The sequence below is a fragment of the Apodemus sylvaticus genome, chromosome 5 (assembly GCF_947179515.1).
Source record: "Apodemus sylvaticus chromosome 5, mApoSyl1.1, whole genome shotgun sequence".
Classification (NCBI taxonomy): domain Eukaryota; kingdom Metazoa; phylum Chordata; class Mammalia; order Rodentia; family Muridae; genus Apodemus; species Apodemus sylvaticus.
The window spans coordinates 137363279-137382587 of record NC_067476.1 but is presented as its reverse complement, the minus strand read 5'-3'; the positions used below and the strand labels follow the sequence as shown (position 1 = coordinate 137382587).

Here is a 19309-nt window from a genome sequence, read left to right as displayed (position 1 = left end):
ACCCCAGCTCTAGTCCTGTCCCAGCTCACCTGTTGCGGCCCTGCAGCCTCTGCAGCTCACGACTCTGCATCAGCATCTGCCTCTCCAGCTTGCTGTTGGACAGTGAGCTCTCCAGCATTTGGGTCTTCAGGCGTGATGTCCGGTTTAGGACCTGTCCCAATAAGCAGGAGCTTTGTGGGGATGTGTGCTATGTAGTGTAGACTCACTCTCTCTCTCTCTCTCTCTCTCTCTCTCTCTCTCTCTCTCTCTCTCTGAGACAGGGTTTCTCTGTATAGCCCTAACTGTCCTGGAACTCACTCTGTAGACCAGGCTGGCCTCAAACTCAGAAATCCGCCTGCCTCTGCCTCCCAAGTGCTGGGCGCATGCCATTACTGCCCGGCTGGGCCTGCCACTCTTGGAGATTGCCAATCCATTGCCATGGCCTGAAGCTATTAGTTTCCATGGTTACTAGCTTACTACCATCCATAGGCCCTACCTGACTTAGCTGGTTTCTAATTAGACCCTCCTCACTACTGCATTTGCATGTCAGTGCTAATCTCCTGGCTGGTGGGGTCCAGAGACATAACCTTGACTTCCTCACATATAATCCATCAGCCCTGTCTTTCAAATGGCCCCTAACCACTCTCTTCCCTCCAAGGCCATGTGGAATCTTGGCCTCTCCTAGCTAGCTTCATCTGTCAGCTTGACAGCCCAGAGTTATCTGAGGGAGTCTCAGTGAGGGGAATGTTTCTGTAAGATTGGCCTGTGGGTATGTCTGCGGGGCATTTTCTTGATTGTTGTTGACACGGGAGCCCACTGTGAGTGATGAGCCCACTGGGCTGGTGGTCCTGAGTCGTATAAGAAAGCGAACTGAGCAAGCCATGGCGAGCATGCCAGGGTGCGGCCTTCCTCCGTGCCTCCTGCCTCTGTTCCTGCTTCAGTGCCTGCCGTGACTTCCTTCAGTGACGAACTGTTATTTGAACAGATAAGTTAAATAAAGCCTTGGCTCCCTGGATTTCTTTTAGTCATGCGTTTATCACAGTAACGGAAAGCCAACCAGCTTCGCTGTCTGCTGACTCGTGTCCAGTGGCCTGCGCTGGCCTCACAGGGCTCCCTCTTCCTGCCTTATGCGCGTCATCCCTTTCCTACGGCAACAGTCTGAGGCAGCTTTCGTGCTGTGGCCCCTTTACTCCACCTTTGCTCAAAATCTCTCTGTGGAAAGCTGATCATCAGTAGGACCATGACTCAATTTCTCTCTGCTACCTCCCTGCCCTACCCCCCCCCCCCCAGGACACTGGCTGGCCCTCCAAGGCCCCGGGGAGTAGCCAGCAGGCTGGACTTCCTCCCCCGCCCCCTCGTCTTTTATGCATGCTGTTCTCCCTGTCTGGTGTGTTCTTCCTAACAGCTTGGCTCATGTCCTAGCAACACTGTATCCCAGTGTCCTTCTGACCTTGCTGTCTGGACTCATCCCCCCCACTTCACCCCCACTCCCGCGCGCTTCTACCCATGGGCCCAGCAGCATAATTCTCTCTCTGCATGCCAGTTTCCTGGCATGGTCACTGAGTAACACACAGGGGCTGTGTATCCCACTTGCCTTCTTGGTGAGGTCCAGGGCAATAGGATACCTTGACTGATTTGCCTACGGCACCAAACTGGAACCAGTGTCTGGCACACAGGAGGGATTGCTCCTTCCTTGTCCCCTGCTCCCTCTCTCCCTCTTGGCTGCCGCTGAGGTCACATACTCTCTATCATCCAGTTCTCCCAGTGCACACTAATCCCTGGGGCAGAGGCGTTGTCAGTGTTGCCTTCACGTGGTGCCCAGCAGTCTTGGCATTGAACTCACACAAAGGCGTCAGAGCCAGTGCAGCAGTGTAGAGGGAGATGCCTGGTTATGTGAACGCATCGTCAGGGACCGAGGAGGCCAGGGGGCTTCAGGCCCTGACCTCCCCAGGACAGTGACAGGGAAAGACAGGGAGCCTGGAGGGTCAGCCTGGCTTTCTGATGGTTCTCCTGTTACCTGTGCCTCCATAGCAGCCAGCTTGTGGGTCTGAGCCATGGTCTGGTTCACGAGGTTGGCGCCCAGGGCCAGCATGATGCTTGTCTGGTTCTGGATTGTGTGCTGTTGGGCCTGCGCCAGGTCTGACCTCAAGTTCATCTGAATGGCCTGCTCCAGCTGTAGGGAGACAGAGGGCTGTGGTGAAGCGGCAGGGGCTGGGGGAGGAAGCGGCTCCTCCTGCGGCTCCTTCCCATGAAGCTCCACGGCAGCGCACAGATCAGCAGCTAGAGGTGGACACCTGACTGAGAACGTACTACATCTGGCCTCTGCTCCCTCTCCTAGGCTTCCCTCACTGGCCTCTCTCTTTATCCTTGTTCCAAACAGTCTGTCCCCCACTGGACAGCCAGAGGATCCCAGAGGTAAGCCCTTCTTTGCTCTTTGTTAACCCTGGGTTCCCATCTCACAAGAAAAGTTGAAAGCATTGACTTGTAGTGCCCTCCATGGCTAGCTCACCCCTCTCTTCATCCTCACTTCCATCTGTCGTTCAACTCCAGAGGCCACACCTCCACACATCCCTCCTCTACAAGCACACCCTCATCTTAGGGCCTTTGACCATGCTGTACCCCTGTACTCTCTCCAGAACCCTCTTCCCAGTCACACACCTCACTCCCTCATGTTGGTTCATTGGTGTGTCACACACTTACTCCCTAGGTTTTTGCCAAGAATCTCTTTTTATATCTCTTACCCTCCGTAATGTCAATTACATGAAGCCAGGGATGCAATCTTGCTCAATATTTCATCTCTACATCTAGTATAGCACCAGGTATTCAGGAGGCGCTCAATAATTGTGTTCAAGGAATTGATGGGAAAGGGGGAGCAACACGGATCAGCATGCAGTCCTCATGCCCTGCCTTCCCCCCACCCCCCAGAGGAGAGCCAGCCTGCGGCGGAGTTGGGGCTGGGCTCGTATCTTTCCCTTGTACAGGTTTCCAGGTCCATCTGCCAAGTTGAACTTTCTTGTAGCCCCGCTGTCTGCCAAACAGGGCTGAGCTCACAGCATCCAAGTGCCCTGGACCCCATGAGCTGGCTTCCTCTCTTTGGCAGGGCTACATTCTTCCTGAGAGCCCATGGCGCTCGTCTCCTTGGAAGCCAAGAGCAAGTCGGGGAGGTGGACAGTGAGTTCTCAGGCTCGGCCGCTCCTTCGCTGCTCATGGCTGCACACACTGCTTGGATCCCCCTCCTCTGTCTCTCAGGCCAGGACTCAGGCTTCCATAAGGTTCACTGGAGCCACTCACAGGGGTCCTTGGAAGGTCAAGGCTCTCAGGGAGGGGTGCATGACTGGAGGCCATGCTCACTCAGGCTAATTCTTCCTTTGTTTTCCCCCTCCTCTGTCCACCCATCTTTTCCTGCCATGAGCACTTTGGAAGGTGTGTGCTCCATTGCCAAGTCCCAGTGATGCAGAGAGAGAGAGAGAGAGAGAGAGAGAGAGAGAGAGAGAGAGAGAGAGAGAGAGAGAGAGAGAGCGCGAGCGCTGGAATTGCCTCGGTTGGGAGCTGGTTAGAAATGTGGCTTTCCAGAGCTGGCCCAGCACTATGAATGTGGAGCCAGCGGAGGCGGCCGTGGGTTCTTTAATAGATCTCCAGCTAAAGCTCAAAGCGGTGCGCACGAGGAAGATGGCTGTAGCAGCGTGGAGCTTCTTCAGGCCTCTACCTTCCCTCTTCCTCTGCAGCATCCCCGGGCCCAACCCTTCCTTAGAGCTCCCGGAGAATACGTGCTCACAACTACATCTAAAAGCTAGGACCCCATCCCTGCAGCTGCCTCCCGATTTCTCTATTCCCAGAGTGTTGGTCCTCACGTCTATCTGTTGCAGATGGGGTCTGTGGGTCTCCTTACTGACTAACCGGCCTCGGAGCTTCTGAGGGATTCTCCTCTCTGTCTCCCATCCTGCAGGCATGTTGGGATTACAGATGTGTGCGACCTGTATCTTGCTTTCGTGGGTTCTGGGCATCCAAACTCAGGCCCTCATGCTCTATCCACAGGGTGGTCACTTTGCTTTGATCTCCTTGACATGGACCCATTGCCAGCATAGTGGCTGGACATAGACCCAAATATAGCCTCCGCCTATAACCCGGGCACCACCGAATCCTCCCTCCTGCGGTCCAGGCTTGGTCTCTTTGGCTTTTTGTCCCTTCTTTCTCTAGGTCAGGGGTCCTCAGTAGGGGACTAGAGGGTCTGTGAAGAGATTTCGGGTGTCCATGACATTGAGTGAATGACGTTGAACATGGATTTGTGATTGCAGTTTGTCATTTCCAGTCTAGCCCAGGCCACCAAGAAGCAGGGGTGGCTCCGGCAGGCCCTGGGACTCTATGGGAAAGAGAGATTCTGAATTCTTTACATCTTTAGCATGCTGTCTGCAGAACGTTTTGTTTTGTTTTGTTTTGTTTTGTTTTTTCTCACTCAGTACGACTGTGGAATTATGGGAGTTATCAAGCCACCACTGGATGAGGGATGAGGGATGAGGGGTGAGGGGTGAGGGGTGAGGGGTGAGGGGTGAGGGGTGAGGGGTGAGGGGTGAGGGGTGAGGGGTGAGGGATGAGGGATGAGGGATGAGGGATGAGGGATGAGGGGTGAGGGGTGAGGGGTGAGGGGTGAGGGGTGAGGGGTGAGGGGTGAGGGGTGAGGGGTGAGGGATGAGGGATGAGGGATGAGGGATGAGGGATGAGGCAACAATTTCACTCTCAGTTTGGTCTTTAATATTTGGATTATGACTACAGTATTATTAGATGTTCTAAGGGCCTTGAATTTAGTTTTTCTTTTGTGTGTATTTGTGTGACCTTTTGAGACAGGGTCTTGCTCTATAGCCCAGCATTTAGGAAACTAGTCTTGAATTCACAACAACCCTCCTGCTTTCGCCTCCTGAGTGTTAGGGTCATGGGCGTGTGCCACCATACCTACTTGATCTGATGTGTTTCTAAGAGAATCCATTGACTTTCTCTGGGGCCAGATGCTGAAGGGCCCAGTGCTCCAAACACCCCAGGGTGCTGCCTGCGTGCTGTGGCTACTCTGGGGACCTCCATAGCTCGTGGGTCACCATTTCCTATGAGAACTTCTTCCTGGACACCCCGCCACATCTGCACAGGTTTCAAACAGGCATCTCTGAAATCGAATATGAGGAAGTACACCTATAATTTTAGCACTTGGAGGTAGATGAGGATAAGTGATTTAAGGGTATCCTTGGCTACAAAGTGAATTCAAGGCCAGCCTGGACTACATGAGTCCCTGTCTCAGAACAATCAACCAGCTTCTCCAGTGCCCAGCACAGGACTCTGAGTTCTGCTTCCCTCCATGTCTCTGCTTGCATTTTGTTCATCTCAGTAAATTCTGCCCCCACCCCTTTCTTAAGTCCCAAATCCAGACCTTAACCTTGGCTCTGTTCACCCCCACATGTCCCGCTATTAATTCTGTCCCCTGAGATCCCAGCAGAGCTTCCAGTCTGTTTGCCTCCTCCCTCAGCTCCCCAGGGATGCTACTGAGTGGCTGTTAGGGCACACCAGTGCCCAGGGCCTGAGACACTGCTAGGTTTGCACTTAGATGCTTCTGCTCATCAGGAGCCTTCTGGAACATGGATTAGATGTCGACTCCAGGAGCCCCAAGTTTCTATTTAGACAGTCAGCAGCAAGTTCAGTCCTGAGTAGAAAATTTTCTAGACACTTCTCCACACCTCAGAGTGAAGGTCACCTCTCCTACCCAGGGTAGGTTACAAGTGTTAATTCACATATAGGAAGCCCAAGGTTCCCCTGGGCCTCCCTCATCCTATAGGATCCAGGGTGACTTACGGCCCTCTCAAGTGATTAGGATTCCCTAAAAGTAGATCCTGCTTTCCCCTAGTGGGCCTGTGACTGTAAGCACATGGGTGGGGCATAGGCCATCCACAGCTGGATCCTATTACCAGATCGGCTAGCCCACCCACTGGCCTGGGCCCTCAGTAGATAATCCCAGCCAGATGGCCTGGGTTTCTGGATACCAACACCAGGCTAGACAGGCGCCTGGGGATGGCCCCGGGCTGAGCCGCCAGCCAATGGCTGGGGATAGAAACTGACACAGGCAGGTCTGCTGTTGTTTGGGCATCAGACCATCAGTGCCTTTTCTAGCACCTTGGAGCGGCATATTCTCATAATCTGAGCCAACAGTGTACATAGCGATCCCCAGCCTCTATGTCTTCTCCTTGGCCCTGGGCTCGAGGTCCAGCTCTGCTGCATTCCAGTGTGAGTTCTGGAGGGATTCTGCAGGCTCCTGGGCCTCACTGTACAAATACGTTCTTTGGGGGCAGTAAACACAGCTCTGCTGGGAAAAGGGCACGTGGAGAGGAGAGCAAAGTAAGTCTCTCACCAGGCAGAGACTAAGGATGAAAGGAGAGATCCTTGATGCAGACCCGGGCAGGCGTGTGGCTTCAGTGGCCAGGCAGTCCAAGGGAGCCTGTTTTGTCCCTGTGTTATCTATATAAATGGATCTTAATTGGAAAATAGCTGAATAGCTGAGCTCCAGTCACCCTGTGGGCTCCAGTCTGCCGTGAGAAGGATCAGATGAGTTCTGAGTGTACCCAGTCAAAGTGACAGCTTTCCAAAACGAAAAACACAGACTCGGCGCCTGTAAATGTCGGATTCTATCAAGGGGACCTTTTAGTAAGTCATAATCGACTTCTGTCAGGCCTCGGGTAGGAGTGTGTGACTTCAAAGGGACATGGGAATGTTTAGGGATGTTGACCTTGCCCTATGACATAAAATGGCAGTACATGGATTTTCCTATATGCAAATTATGTCAATATGCATATGTGCAATTGAATTTCCTATATGCAATAAGAAGAAACCTGCCAACACAAGGTTCTAGAAAATGTCCCAGATAAATATGCATTATAATTTGAACTGTTTTCTTACACCAGTGTAGGACCTTGGGTTTCTGGCACACACCCACTCAGACACACTTGCTATGGGCCGGCTCTGTTCTTGGTATAGGGAGTCAGGGATGAGCAGGACTGATGACTTCTCTGATTCCAGGACTCCTCCTAGACACCTGAGGGAACCTGCAGTACCGATGGGGACCACGAACAAACCAAGGCAGGAAGAATGATTGGGGCAAGCTGGCCAGGGTCATCTGAGCTGAGAGGGTGAGACCCCAACAGTTGAAAGAAAGCCGGGAGGGAGGGATTTCAGGTTGAGGGAAAACCAGAACAAACCCCCCCCCCCCCCAGGGAGACGGGAGTATACATAGGGCTGGAAGATGGAGGCTTGCAACAGCCAGCCGTGTGCTCCTTGGGTCCTTTCTGGGGAAAAGCGACATGAAGCTCAGGATTCAGAGAAGCAACTGTTTACTGTTAGTGCAGCGAGGGTCACGCCTTGGATTAATGGAAGCCATTCTCTCAGTTTCGACCCCCAGTGCTGCTGAGAACACCGTGGAGATGACTGGGTAAAACAGCTCTTATGCAACCAATGAGCAGCACACCCCAGGACGGGTAAGTCACAGGTCTCCTTCCCGCAACGCCGGCTTACAGCGTGGCTGACCTCGGCACCGCTGGTTTACAGCGATGTTCCAGAGGTGTGCGAGTGAACACAGCCACCATCAAAGCAGTGTCACTAGTGCAAACTCACTCGTGTCATGGTAGGGATCCATTCCTGTCACAGCATGGTCCTACCCTTGTGGAAAGCCGCTGCTGATGCATTCCGTGTGTGCACAGGCGGAAGACAAGCTGCTAGACACAGTGACTGGCTTTGGGGAGGGGTGACAATGGGGAGATGACATCTCCTATTGATATTACACATCTCAAATAAGTCTAGATTTAAAAGTACAATGAAAGGCCAGAAAGATAGTACAGTGGGTGAGGGAGCTTGCAGCTAAACCTGATGAGCTAAGTCTTATCCCAGGAACAGACTCTTGCATGTTAACCTCTGACCTCAGTGTGTGTGGTGTGTAGTGTGTGGTGTATATCTGGTGCATATGTGTGTGTGTATATATATATGCTTATGTGTGTATGTGTTTCAATTTCAGTTTGCATGTCTGTAATTTTAACTCTTTAATATATATTAAATATATACATATAAAAGTCAAGGTCTCATGTAGCTCAGGCTGGTCTTGGACACCCATCTCTCTTGTCTCTACCTCACAAGTGCTAGGATTACAGGCATGCGCCACATTTAGGCCACAACTTTAACTTTTTTTTTTTTTTTTTAAGACAAGGAGCCAGGAAGAATGGTGTGAACAGCAAGCTCTCCATCCCTGGCCAGCTGCAATTCCCTCTGATGTGGCCACTGGGAGGGAGGCCCCCGTGGCCTTCCCCACAGTGGAGCCTGCTTACAACCCGCTTCTATGAGCTCACTCAGCACTACCTTCCCAAGGGGAATGGCTGAGTTACAGGAACGCTGTACCAGGCCACACTTCTGCAAAGTCCCCTGGACTAAAGCCACTGCGTAAAAGGAATACTTCATTCTGGAATCTGCTTGAAGCTCTTGCTCTCCCCCTGCTCCCCCTTCCGAGAGCCAACAGTTCCAGCACACTGAACATTGACTGTGAGGATTGCCAACATACAGACAGGATTCTTCTGATATCAAGATGTTTTCAAATAAGAAGTCAAAATAGCGATGAGTCATGCTTGAGGTCTGTGCACACATGACCTTTCTCTTTTCCCTTCTGCAAACCTGCAATTTGTTAGGAATCTCACAAGAAATGCCGTTTACAGTCAAAGGAATGTCTTATGCCCTCGTCAACCCTGTGACCCATGCCTTTATCTTATGAGAGATGGTTTCCCATCCAAGGCATCCCTAGAACTATCCTGCACCCTACTTATTTAAAAAGAAGGAAAAGAGGTGAAAACATTTCTTAGTGACTTTTTGAGACCTTAGAGCCATCAAAATTGAAAACGTGGTTTCTGCTGAGACACTTCAGCGACACCTCAAGTACCCACAGTTGAGAGTGCCTTCTCCTTTCCCATAATATCTTTTTCTACTAACCCCATGCTCAACATCGCTTTAAAAAATAAAATCCAAGTCCGCCTCACACCAGCTCATTCTGAATTCTTTTATCAGTGAAGCCAAGAATCTGCGCAGAACTCAGACGGTCTCTGGCCTTGCGCATGCCCCACCCATGCTGCTTTCCGACCTCAGAGTCTGATCTAGAAAGATGGATTCTTCCAACACTCACCATTCTCCCTGTTGGCTCCAGTGCGAGGCCCTTCTCTAAGCTGGTCCCCGGCAACCCAGAGGGAAAGGGTGACTGCCCCTACTTGGCAACTGAGTAAACTAAGGATGGGGGAGATGCCAAACATCATCTGAAGCCAGGACTCGAGGCTGTTAATCAGAGGACAAGAACTTCTTCTTCAGGCCCGGGCTGAGGCATTAGCAGCCAAGGCAGACCCTGAAGATGGCATTCTGGAGATGAGAGTGGGGTCAGGTACAGGCCATGGAGGAGGTTGATGTGACCGCATGTGGCAGAGGCTGTACAGCCCACAGGCAGGGTCACAACTTGCGTTTCCCTGCTTGGAGGAGACAGGAAGAGAGTATGCATCCCAGAACAAGGTTCGGAAGGAGCAGAGGCAGGAGCATGATGGCCTTGGTGAAATGTCTTCCTAGCTGGATGCCTTCTTGCTCTGTTTTTCATATACTGAACCATTTCAGCAAACATTTAAAATGCCCAGAGGAAACCAAGGAAACCAAGCTGGTGCAGACGGGGAGGGCCAGGAAGGCTTTATGTATCTGGCACCAAGCTGAGCGTACTGATGTTGTGAAGGAGCAGACTCGCCCAGGCCCATGGATGCTGCGGCCCCTCTCTCCTGTCCTCCTCGCCCTCTGAGATAGAGACGTCCCTCTGTAGAGCTTCCTGACAAAGGTGCCCACAGCTGCTCAGAAGTGACCTTCCTTCACCCCTGCGCGATGGCCCTGTTATGTGCTATAGATCAATGGAGGCTGGGCTAGGGTCAGGTGTAGGGGGTCCGAGAGGCTCTGCTGGTCTAACTTTCTGAGGAAGGTGACTACAATTTCAATTCCAAGGGTTCTGAAGTATCTCTGTCTGGAGACCCCACCAGACATTTTCAGGTTTCACTTTACCTTGTCTTTACTCGAGGAACTTATTATAATCCCCACTTCTCAGATGAGCAAACTGAGGCTTGGGGAGTTTAAAAAACAGACAAACAGGTTCCTGTGCAAGTGGAGAGACTGGAGCTGACCTGTGTACCTGACTCCAACGGCGATTCCCCCCCTTCTCCAGGCTCCGTGCCCTGCACACGGGTCAATCTTTGTGCATCCCCTCCAGGGATAGAAAACTGAGTCCCAGAGAGGTCAGGTGATCGCAAAGACAGAGCTGGCAGGCATACAGAAGCCACGCCCATGGCCTGGCTAAGGTTGGGGTGTCTCAGTTGGGACCCCCATGTAGAGGTTCTGCAGTCCCCGGCTTTTAAGCCTCCACAACTCTGAGAAGTTGGCCTTGGTGCTTAAAGCATGGCTCTCATGTGACCTTACACTCCCTGGCCATGTGATCAGACAGGTCACCCATCTCCTCATGGTCCAGTCTCCTCATCACTGACCACCTTATCGTCTAAGGCCACCATGAGAATTAAATGGTACAATCAACACAAAGTACAGAGCACAAAATGTGTGCCCAGTAAATACCAGCCATAATTTCTCCTGTCCTTATCCTTTGGCTACGCTGGGAGGCAGGGATCATGTTGGCTTCCACTTCCAAGAGAAACCAACCATAAAGATGACTTCCCCCACTGTCCCACAGCTGGCTGATGCACCTTTAGGACGTGTTCCTCACCACAGCTGCATGTGCTGCCGGCACTGGGTGGCCCTTAAGATCGACATAGATACATTCCAGGGCCACTCTGAAGTTGAAGAAACTGAATGTGGCTGAGGGTAAAGCGGTTAGATGTTATGGAGGGAGTACAGCTCATCGACGCGTATTGGCCTTGTATTTCCTGCTCTGAGGGAGACAGAGAGGATGTGCATCTTAGCCTGAGCACTCTAGACACTGGAGGAGAGAGCTAGACACACATGGCCCTGGCCCACAGGCTGACTAGCCAAGCCACATGGACAAATAAACCTGTCCCTCTGGGGCAAGACAGGTCTTAGGCAGCCACTGCTGCTGCTGCTGCTTCCAGTTGAATATCAGCCAACTGCTCATCCCCAGGCCAGGCCTTCTGGAACAGCAGTTTTTAAGCCCTTCTTGGAAATATCATCTCATTCCTCTGAGAAGCAGAGGCTGCTTGCTCCACCCCATCCCCCGCACCGACTGCCCAGAAAGCCAGCGGAGAAGTTAGGAAATCAACCCCAAGCTATTCCATTCGGTGACCGAGATTTATTTCTTGTGGCAACTGAGATTTATTTCTTGTTTGCATAACCGAAAGTTGAAAATGCCAAGAATTTACAGGCAGCCTGGGGAGGCCAGGGCAGCTGGGAGCCCCCGTCAGTCTGGGAGGGTCTGGGGGAGGGGCAGGACCCCACACTGGACTCCTGCTGAATGCCTTCCTAACCCTTGGCCTGCAGGCCAGGCCACTGGGCTGAGGGGCCTAGCTGTTCTGTTTGCTGCCAGGGATCTGCACATCAGTGAAGCCTGACTCCTTCCCTGTGTGGCTGTGGACAGAAGGACAGACGGACCCCAGCTTAGCAGCCTGGCTCAGAGTGTGCACTGGTCTTGGAGATAGAGGCAGAAGAGGTGGTTTAAGGATTTGGGGGGAGGCACACCTGAAGGAGATAAGAAGAGTCAGAGAAGAGGAGAGAGAGAGGCACAAGGAGACAGACAGACAGACAGACAGAAGCAGAGAGAGAAACAGAGAAAGGTCAGAGAGACAAATAGAAACAAATCTAAAAAGAGAGATAGATACAAAGAGAGACAGAGAAAGACATATAGACAGAAGCAAAGAGAGAATCAGGGAGACAAAGTATGGGACAGTGGGCAGGCCTCGGAACCATAAAGCAGCACTTACAGAGAACAGGTAAGTAGCGCCGATGTGTGGTGTCTACTTCCCCACACCCCCTGAGCCCTAAGCCTTGGGAAGGACATAGGCTAGGGCCCAGCACTGGGACCTGGACTGGGGGCTTCTCATTCATAGACATGTGGGGACAGGAGAAGTCATAGGTGGCACTCTATGGCTGAGAGGCCTGAGACCAGGAGACACTGCCTGCAATGAGTAACTGGCAACCCCAGTAATGAGAAGGAGGTCTATGGAATAGCTGCTGGGGGAAGGCATTCACTGGCCAGGCCCAAGGTTCTGGGTGGCTAGTTCCCTTTCTTGTTCTGTCTCACTGTCCCAACTAAAGGTTCCTGATCTCCCTGGGAGGTCTCTGGCTAACCACTGCTGGGCCACACTGCTCAGCAGGAACCCGTTTCACTAGCTGTCTGCGCCTGCCCCCTCATCTCTCTTGGCCACAGTAGTTGACCTGGGGGGGCATGGAGTGGAGGACACTGATGTGTAGCCCACAATAGGCGTGAGTCACTGAACAGCTTTCTAGGAGAGAGCAGTGAGTGGGGAGGAGAGTGGGGTGAAGAAGAGCAAAGGAGGGGTGCAAGGAGGAAGAGGGGGGGGAAAGGAAGGTGAGACTGGAGCTGTCCCACGTGGTGTGGGTGACCCCAGCAGCCACACCACACCGCGGGGAAGTGTGACTTAGAGGCTTCTCTCGTAGCACCTGGGATTTATTTATTTTTGTTTATATGAGTACACTGCAGCTGTCTTCAGACACACACCAGAAGAGTGCATTGGATCCCATGACAGATGGCTGTGAGCCACCATGTGGTTGCTGGGAATTGAACTTAGGACCTATGGAAGAGTGGTCAGTGCTCTTAACTGCTGAGCCATCTCTTATAGCACCTGGAGTCCCAGCTTCCACAGTTAGGAGATGGCATATACAGCTGGAGAGAGACCTGCTGCCTCTGCCTCAGTTTCCTCACAGGTACACTGTAGGGACAGGCAGGGAACTAAAGCATGGAGTAAACTTCAGGCTGCGGGGGCTCACAGCAGGGGCCAGGGATTGTCCCTCCATGCCTGGGATGATGTGTGTTCAAGGGGTATGGATTTGTGTGAGACGATCTTTGTGTGTGTGTGTGTGTGTGTGTTTATGTGTTTGAGTGTTTGCATGTTTGTGTATGTGTGCATGTGTGTGTGTATGTGTGTGTGTTTGCATGTGTATGTATGTGTGTGTTTGCATGTGTCTGTGTGGGGGCACGTGTGTTTGCATTTATGTATATGTGCATGTGTGTGTGTGTCTACTCAAAGCCAGGAGTCACACATCTCAACTGGGAGGCAGTGGAGACTCGAGCCTTCCCATCTATTTGCAGAGAGGACCCTTGAGCAAACAATCTGCTCACTGAGAGCCCGTGAGCAGAGAACGCCCTGGGCATTGTCTGGTTAGATCTTCCTCGAGGAAGGCAGTGTTGTCACTTAGTGAGGCTTGGGGAGCCAAAGCCTCTAAAACCATGAAGGGTCAGAGTTCTCCCAGTCCAGGCTCCTTGCTTCCCAAGGAGGTTACATAGTCAAGCCAAGTGACTTCTAGGTCTGTGTAGGTCTGTAGGTCTTATCTGTAGCAGACTCTGCAGGTGCTGGGTCACCTGGCATGAATGTTTAGGGGTGTAAAACATCATGCTCATCCAAGAGGCCCTTTACCTTGAGGATGGCAAGACCGCCTACCAGACACTGGAATCTGTTGAGAATATGGCACTGGTGGGCGACATTCCTTGCCCCAAGGGATATCTCACTGCCCTTTGGCTCATGTGATTAAGAGGGACTCTGAGGGAGTTCCCAGTTGGGATGATTCCAGTGTGAACTGTGCTGAGAAGCTACAAACCCATCAGTCCCCTGCCTCTGCACCTGGTGAGCTGCTCCATGCTGGTGTGGTCCATGCTGCTGTGACACAGCAGACAAGGGAGCCTGAGGGTCTCAGTATTCCCAGCACCACCTGACCTGTCAGATGAGGAGGAAACAGGCTTGTTCATCCACAGCCACACAGCTAATGTGGCTCACCAATGTGTGGTCAGGCTATCAGCCGAGGGGGGTGACACCCAGGTACGATCCTGTACCTTAGAAAGAGTTGGGTCAAGTAACTTTCTGTCTCAAAGATCATCAAGTCAAATTCTGTTGTTGACTCAACTGTTTCCCTAATGCTAGAATTGGGTGATTCAAGGGATACGAGGGTGGGACTTGGGGCAGGGAGGAAGTAAAGGCAGTGTCCAGAGGAGAGATGGCAAATCCTAGGCTGGTGAGCACAGAGAAGCCCACAGCTGGTCCACGTGGGGCTATGGGAGATGGACGGGGTGGGGGTGGGGCAGGAAGAGTGCTCCTGGGAAAACCCAAGAAGATGATGCTGGCTGCCAACAGTGTCCCAAGGTCTAAGGTGAGCTGAGTTATGGTCATAGGATTTGGGACCTGGGAGGTGACCCAAGGAGGAAGAGGAGGCAGAGTATGGGCTATTGGCCCTATTCTGTCTGAGCCTGAGCAAGATCTGGGCACTGGGGGGCATAGGGCAGTCCCCATACCTTCTACTGTTTATTCTAGCTGGGACACATCTGGTGAGAGGTAGGCGGAGAGGAGAAGGGAAAGGTTAGAGAGGAAGGCTTGGCTCAGATATCTCAGAACTTGGGGCCAGCTGCCCTCAGAACCGGGCTTTGGACAGCCTGGAGCAGTCAGCAGTAGAGGCTGGGGACATGGTCACCGAGTGGGGTGGGCTGGAAGACCTGAGGGGCAGGAGGCAAGGGGCTCCTTGGGAGGCAGCAGCTGGGATACAGCAGGGACAGTGGGCTCATGTGTGGTGGGAGTACAGGTATGAAAGCATCTGAGGACAGGACTTCAATACATGTAGTCTAGCCTACTCACTACAGGGAGCTCACCCAGGGGTGTGTTGTATTAATATGGGTTCATGTATGTAAATAATGGATATACATGCTCTATGGGAGAACAAGCCTTTCCTGTCAACTGAGTGTACAATTTAAGAAGTTCGGGGTCTGGCAAGATGGCTCAACCGTAAAGGTTCTTGTTGACAAGCCTGATGACCGGAGTTTGAACTCGGACACCCAAATGGTAGAGGGAGAGAAGTGATACCCATGAGCTGTCCTTTGACCGCTACACATGTGCATGTCAACATGCATGTGCACACAGGTAAATGGTTAATAAATGTACTACTACTACTACTATTACCACAGGGGCAATAAAAGCATTGTGAATGGCTATTATCTTACCTGGTTTCTTATCTGTCAGGCAGATCTGCTGTCTACCTTGCTTTAAGCCTCCATGGATTGGTTCTGTCCTCTCCCCACATGGCTTTAGGTCTCCTCTTTTCTTGGGTGACACTCAGGGTCTCTGGCTGGCCACATCCTGGTCCCACAGCCCAGCCTGCCTTCTTCAGCTCTAAGGCAATGCTTCCCAAGGTATAAGCTGCTAACCCTTTGCAGAAAGAGCAAGATGACCAGAGACCCCTTACCAGTCCTGGCACTGGGCCCACACTGCAATGACATACCTTACCAGTCCTGGCACTGGGCCTACACTGCAATGACATACCTTACCAGTCCTGGCACTGGGCCCACACTGCAGTGACATACCTTACGTCCTGGTTCTTAGACATATGACTCACAAGAATAAAGCAGAATCAGACACCCATCCTGTAGGCCTTCAGACCCTCATGTATAGAGAGGGCTTTCAGAATCCATGGAGACCACACACCTGACCTCCCAGAGGCCATTCCACCCCATATATCTTAAACCAAGTCCACCAGTCTCAGCCTGTTCACAAGGCAGTGGTAGCCAACTCACTCAAAAGTCAAGTCCCAATGCCTTGTGGTTGTCTATCCGCCCAGGAATGCCCATGTCCCTTCCTACTCCCAGCTCATGTGCTTTCTCTTGTGCCCTCACTCTGCCGGATGCCCTCTGGGTACCCATTGCTCTCTTCACTTCCTCAGAGATGCCTCAAGGATCCGATCCGGCTAAGCCACCCTGTGCCTTCTTCCTGTCTCCACCTCCATGTGTGTCACTGCCCCACAGAGCAGACAACTTTTTCACACCCTTTCCCCAGCCCATTAGATAGGAATGTATCGTTCTGTTCTTCTGGGGATACCCGGACAGTGAGAATGGGACTGACTCATGGTCAGCACTCAGCAAATTCTTCTTAGATGAATGAATGGACATCTGAGAGAAGCCTGCCCAAATGGCGCTCGGCCTTACATATGAGGCCTCACAGTCATCCTCAACCACGGCTCTCTCTGGGCCCCACAATCCCAGAGACTCTATACCACATAGAGCCTGGGCCCCTCTGTCCTGATGCTCCACCTGATGGGAGGGCAGTCCCCTAGCCACCCTCTAGCCCGCCACACAACCCCAGCTGTACCTTCAGCAACCACTGAGTGTTATTCTCTAGTATCTTCTCCAGCTGGCTCACGCGCTGGGCCCGCTGGGCCCGCTGGGTTTGCCAGTCTGTTAGGTGCGGCCTTGAGGCAGGCAAGTCCCTCTGGAGGCTATTGGAGCCCCCCAAGTCCTCAGGTGCCAGGGGCGCCATCTGGCAGATATCAGGCTCCGGCAGCACAAAGGTGTAGCTGCACTGGCCATGCTGGACCCGGTGGATCTGGCGGCGCCCACTGGCTTCCGGCCCCCTGGGCTGGGCTGCAGCTAGGGTGGCCAGCAGGAGGACGCCATCTAGTAGCATAGTTGGCTGGCGGAGCATCCGAGACCAAGTGGTGGTGAGGTGGTCTTGTCAGAGGTCCCAGGGCAGGTAACTACCCACAGCCAGCCCTCGCCCAGCTGTGCTGTGCAGCTGGAGCCTGTGAAGACAGACCTGGATGCAGAGTCCTACCGCTGTAAGTCCTAAGGGCCAGTTCCTCTGGGCTATTTATACTCAGGGCAGCCACAGCTGCTGGCTTCCCCTCTGAGGCCTCGCCTCCTGCTCCCACCCCCCAGCCACCTCTGTCCTCTCTCTGTCCCTTCCTGCCTCTTCCTTCTGCTTCTAAGGCTTTGATTGTGCAGTGGGGCCTGTCCTCCCTGGCGGGCTCAAGGCCGCCCATGCACTCACACACGCACTCGCACACGCTGGACCACAGCTCATGCAAGGCTCCCTCCCAAGTGGGAAGCATCTGAGTCTCTTCCTCCTCTCTCCCCAGCTTTCTCTTCCTCCACCCTTAACCCTGTCCCCCAAAGCTGTGTTCTCAAGTTTCAGTCCCTCCACCTTCCCCCTCTGATTCCAAGTTAGGCTTGGAACACAAGCAGTGACCCCCAGAGCAGCTTAGGGAGGGAGGGAGCAAGGCAAGACTGGGGAAACAGCCTGGAGACAGAAAGCTTTCCAAGGCTGGAGTAGAGTCCTGTGGGTGCCCAGAACAATTGGCTCCTGGCCTCTCTTTTCCCTTGGGGCCTGGGGTGGGGGCATTCCGCCCTGTGGTGGCTCCGGCTTTGCGGTGGCACCAGGAATCAGAAGTCTCTTGGGTAGATTGTCCTAGGACTTCCTGTTCTGGGTGGTAAATCTTGGGCCAGGGGAGTACCCTGGCTAGTACCCCTAGAATCAGATGTGCCTGGCCCTAAATCTTACGCTCCCGCTGCAAAACAGAGCAAGACCCAGCTCTTGTTTGAGGAATGCGTGGAAGCCCTGGCTCAGGGACTTAAGGAATTTTCAGTTTACTGTTCAAAGCCCAGCTGTGCCGCTTACCATCTGTGTGGCTTTCACCAAGTCTGTCAACCTCTGTGCTTTAGCTTCTTGGGCAAGGAAAATGCCAGGACCCACGTTACCGAGCGTGACAGTGATTGAGTCAGGTTGTGATGTGCAGGGACATGCTGGGGAGGTACGGTGTCTTCCTCCTTCGGATAAGACATTGAAAGCCTGAAAATGCAGGTATCGGTCTCTGGGGCCATGATCATGGGGGTTGGGGGTTTGGGGGACTGGTAGTTGCTTCTAGTGAGGTACCTTTGAGACTGTGCCTCAGGGTGCAGGCAGCCCAGCTTCGAGGTGTGTTTCTTATGTTGTTTTGAACTACTGATGAATGGATGAATGAATGAATGAATGAATGATTGAACAAGAATTTATTGGGGTCTAAACCCTGGACCAGGTAGGACCCTGGTAGGAAAAACAGTTTCAGATGAGAGCAGCAGGCAGAGCTCAGCCGGCCAGCTCTGCATCTGGTGCCTTGATAACAGATGAGGCCAGGGAGGCGGAGGCACATGGAATTCAGAACAGGAGCACAGCCCTGTGCCTGACACATAGCAGTGTACACTAAAGGGCAGCCATCCTTATGGCTATTGGCTAACATGCTTCTTGATACCAACGACGCCTGCGGGATTCCTCTCCATTTTACTACAGAGAAAACCAAACCTGCCCAGAGCCGCTGAGTTATTTGCTAAAAGACACAGTTTGGAAGCCCTTGCACTGGACGGGAACAGGGATGGAGAGAACATGGAAGACTCAGCGGCGGTTTAGCCCAGTTCCCGCCACTGCTCTCTGCTTCTTAACCCTGGCGGCGGGCAAGACCCTCAACCCTCCCAGGTCCTGTGTGCAGCCGATACAGGAAATAGTCCTCACGTGTCCCGTAGGGCATGGTGTGGCCCCCAGATGACAGTGGAAAGCCTCCTGCACAGGAGAGAGGGAGAGAATAAATGAATGAGTGAATGAATGAATGAATGAATGAAACATGGCTTTGCTCCCTGCACAAGGTTTGTCAAATAGATGCGGCGACAGCTCTCAGCACAAAGAGGAGACTGTCGTACTTTAAAGAACATCAGCCAGAACAATAGAAGAAAGAGCTGGGTCTCCAGTGGGCATGCTGGGATGGCTACCCATGGGCCCCACTGCCTTCAGCACCGCCCTCCTCCCAGGGCCTTTGCACATGCGCACATGCCACATTCTCTGTCCAGAGCAGATACCGTTGCTCACCTCCTCTGCCTCACAAGTCACCCCAGTGCTTGGTGGCTTCAGGCACAGTGGCCGACTGTTATCTCTCACGTCAGGAGTGTGGAAGTTCCCTGAGGCCGTCTGCTCCCCTTCTCCTCTGAAGCACGATGGTTGGTCCGACTTTATTGGAAAGCTTCCTCTCTCCTCTATCAGAAGCTGTCACCAGCACAGTGGCTTCATTTAGCCTTCATGAGGGCACTGAGGCATACAGAAGCACACAGCTCTTGAGAGCTAGAGGGAGGCCAAACTCTCTGTGGTATTTTATAAAACAGAGCAGGATATGTTTTGTAGAGCTAGGTGTGGTAAGGTGGGAGGCCCGCACTGTGTCATCCCTTCCCCCTGAGGCAGCGGCCACATGTGGGTATTGTATAGAATAGAGTTTATTTAGGGGTGTGGGAAAGGGAGTTGAGACGGAAGGAGAGATAGAGAAAGAGAGTGGG

The 19309-nt window shown here is 52.7% G+C and overlaps 2 protein-coding genes across 4 annotated transcripts in view; one reads left to right on the top strand and one right to left on the bottom strand.

Annotated features, from left to right (window-relative positions):
* The window catches only part of Fam110a (family with sequence similarity 110 member A), a 66581-nt gene extending 54102 nt beyond the window's left edge, over positions 1-12479 (top strand). For all 3 annotated transcript variants that reach the window (XR_007977980.1, XR_007977982.1, XR_007977981.1), the window contains 3 exons: positions 7030-7139; positions 7396-7484; positions 8202-12479. The gene's annotated coding sequence lies outside the window, so the exon portion shown is untranslated. The remainder of the gene's footprint in view (positions 1-7029; positions 7140-7395; positions 7485-8201) is intronic.
* The window catches only part of Angpt4 (angiopoietin 4), a 34889-nt gene extending 18106 nt beyond the window's left edge, over positions 1-16783 (bottom strand). Inside the window, exons 1-3 of the mRNA XM_052183874.1 lie at positions 16329-16783; positions 1997-2152; positions 30-151 (exon numbers count right to left, since the gene is read on the bottom strand). Coding sequence (XP_052039834.1) covers positions 30-151; positions 1997-2152; positions 16329-16661 — 611 coding nt within the window. The 5' untranslated portion in view covers positions 16662-16783. The remainder of the gene's footprint in view (positions 1-29; positions 152-1996; positions 2153-16328) is intronic.
* Between the last annotated feature and the right edge of the window lie 2526 nt (positions 16784-19309).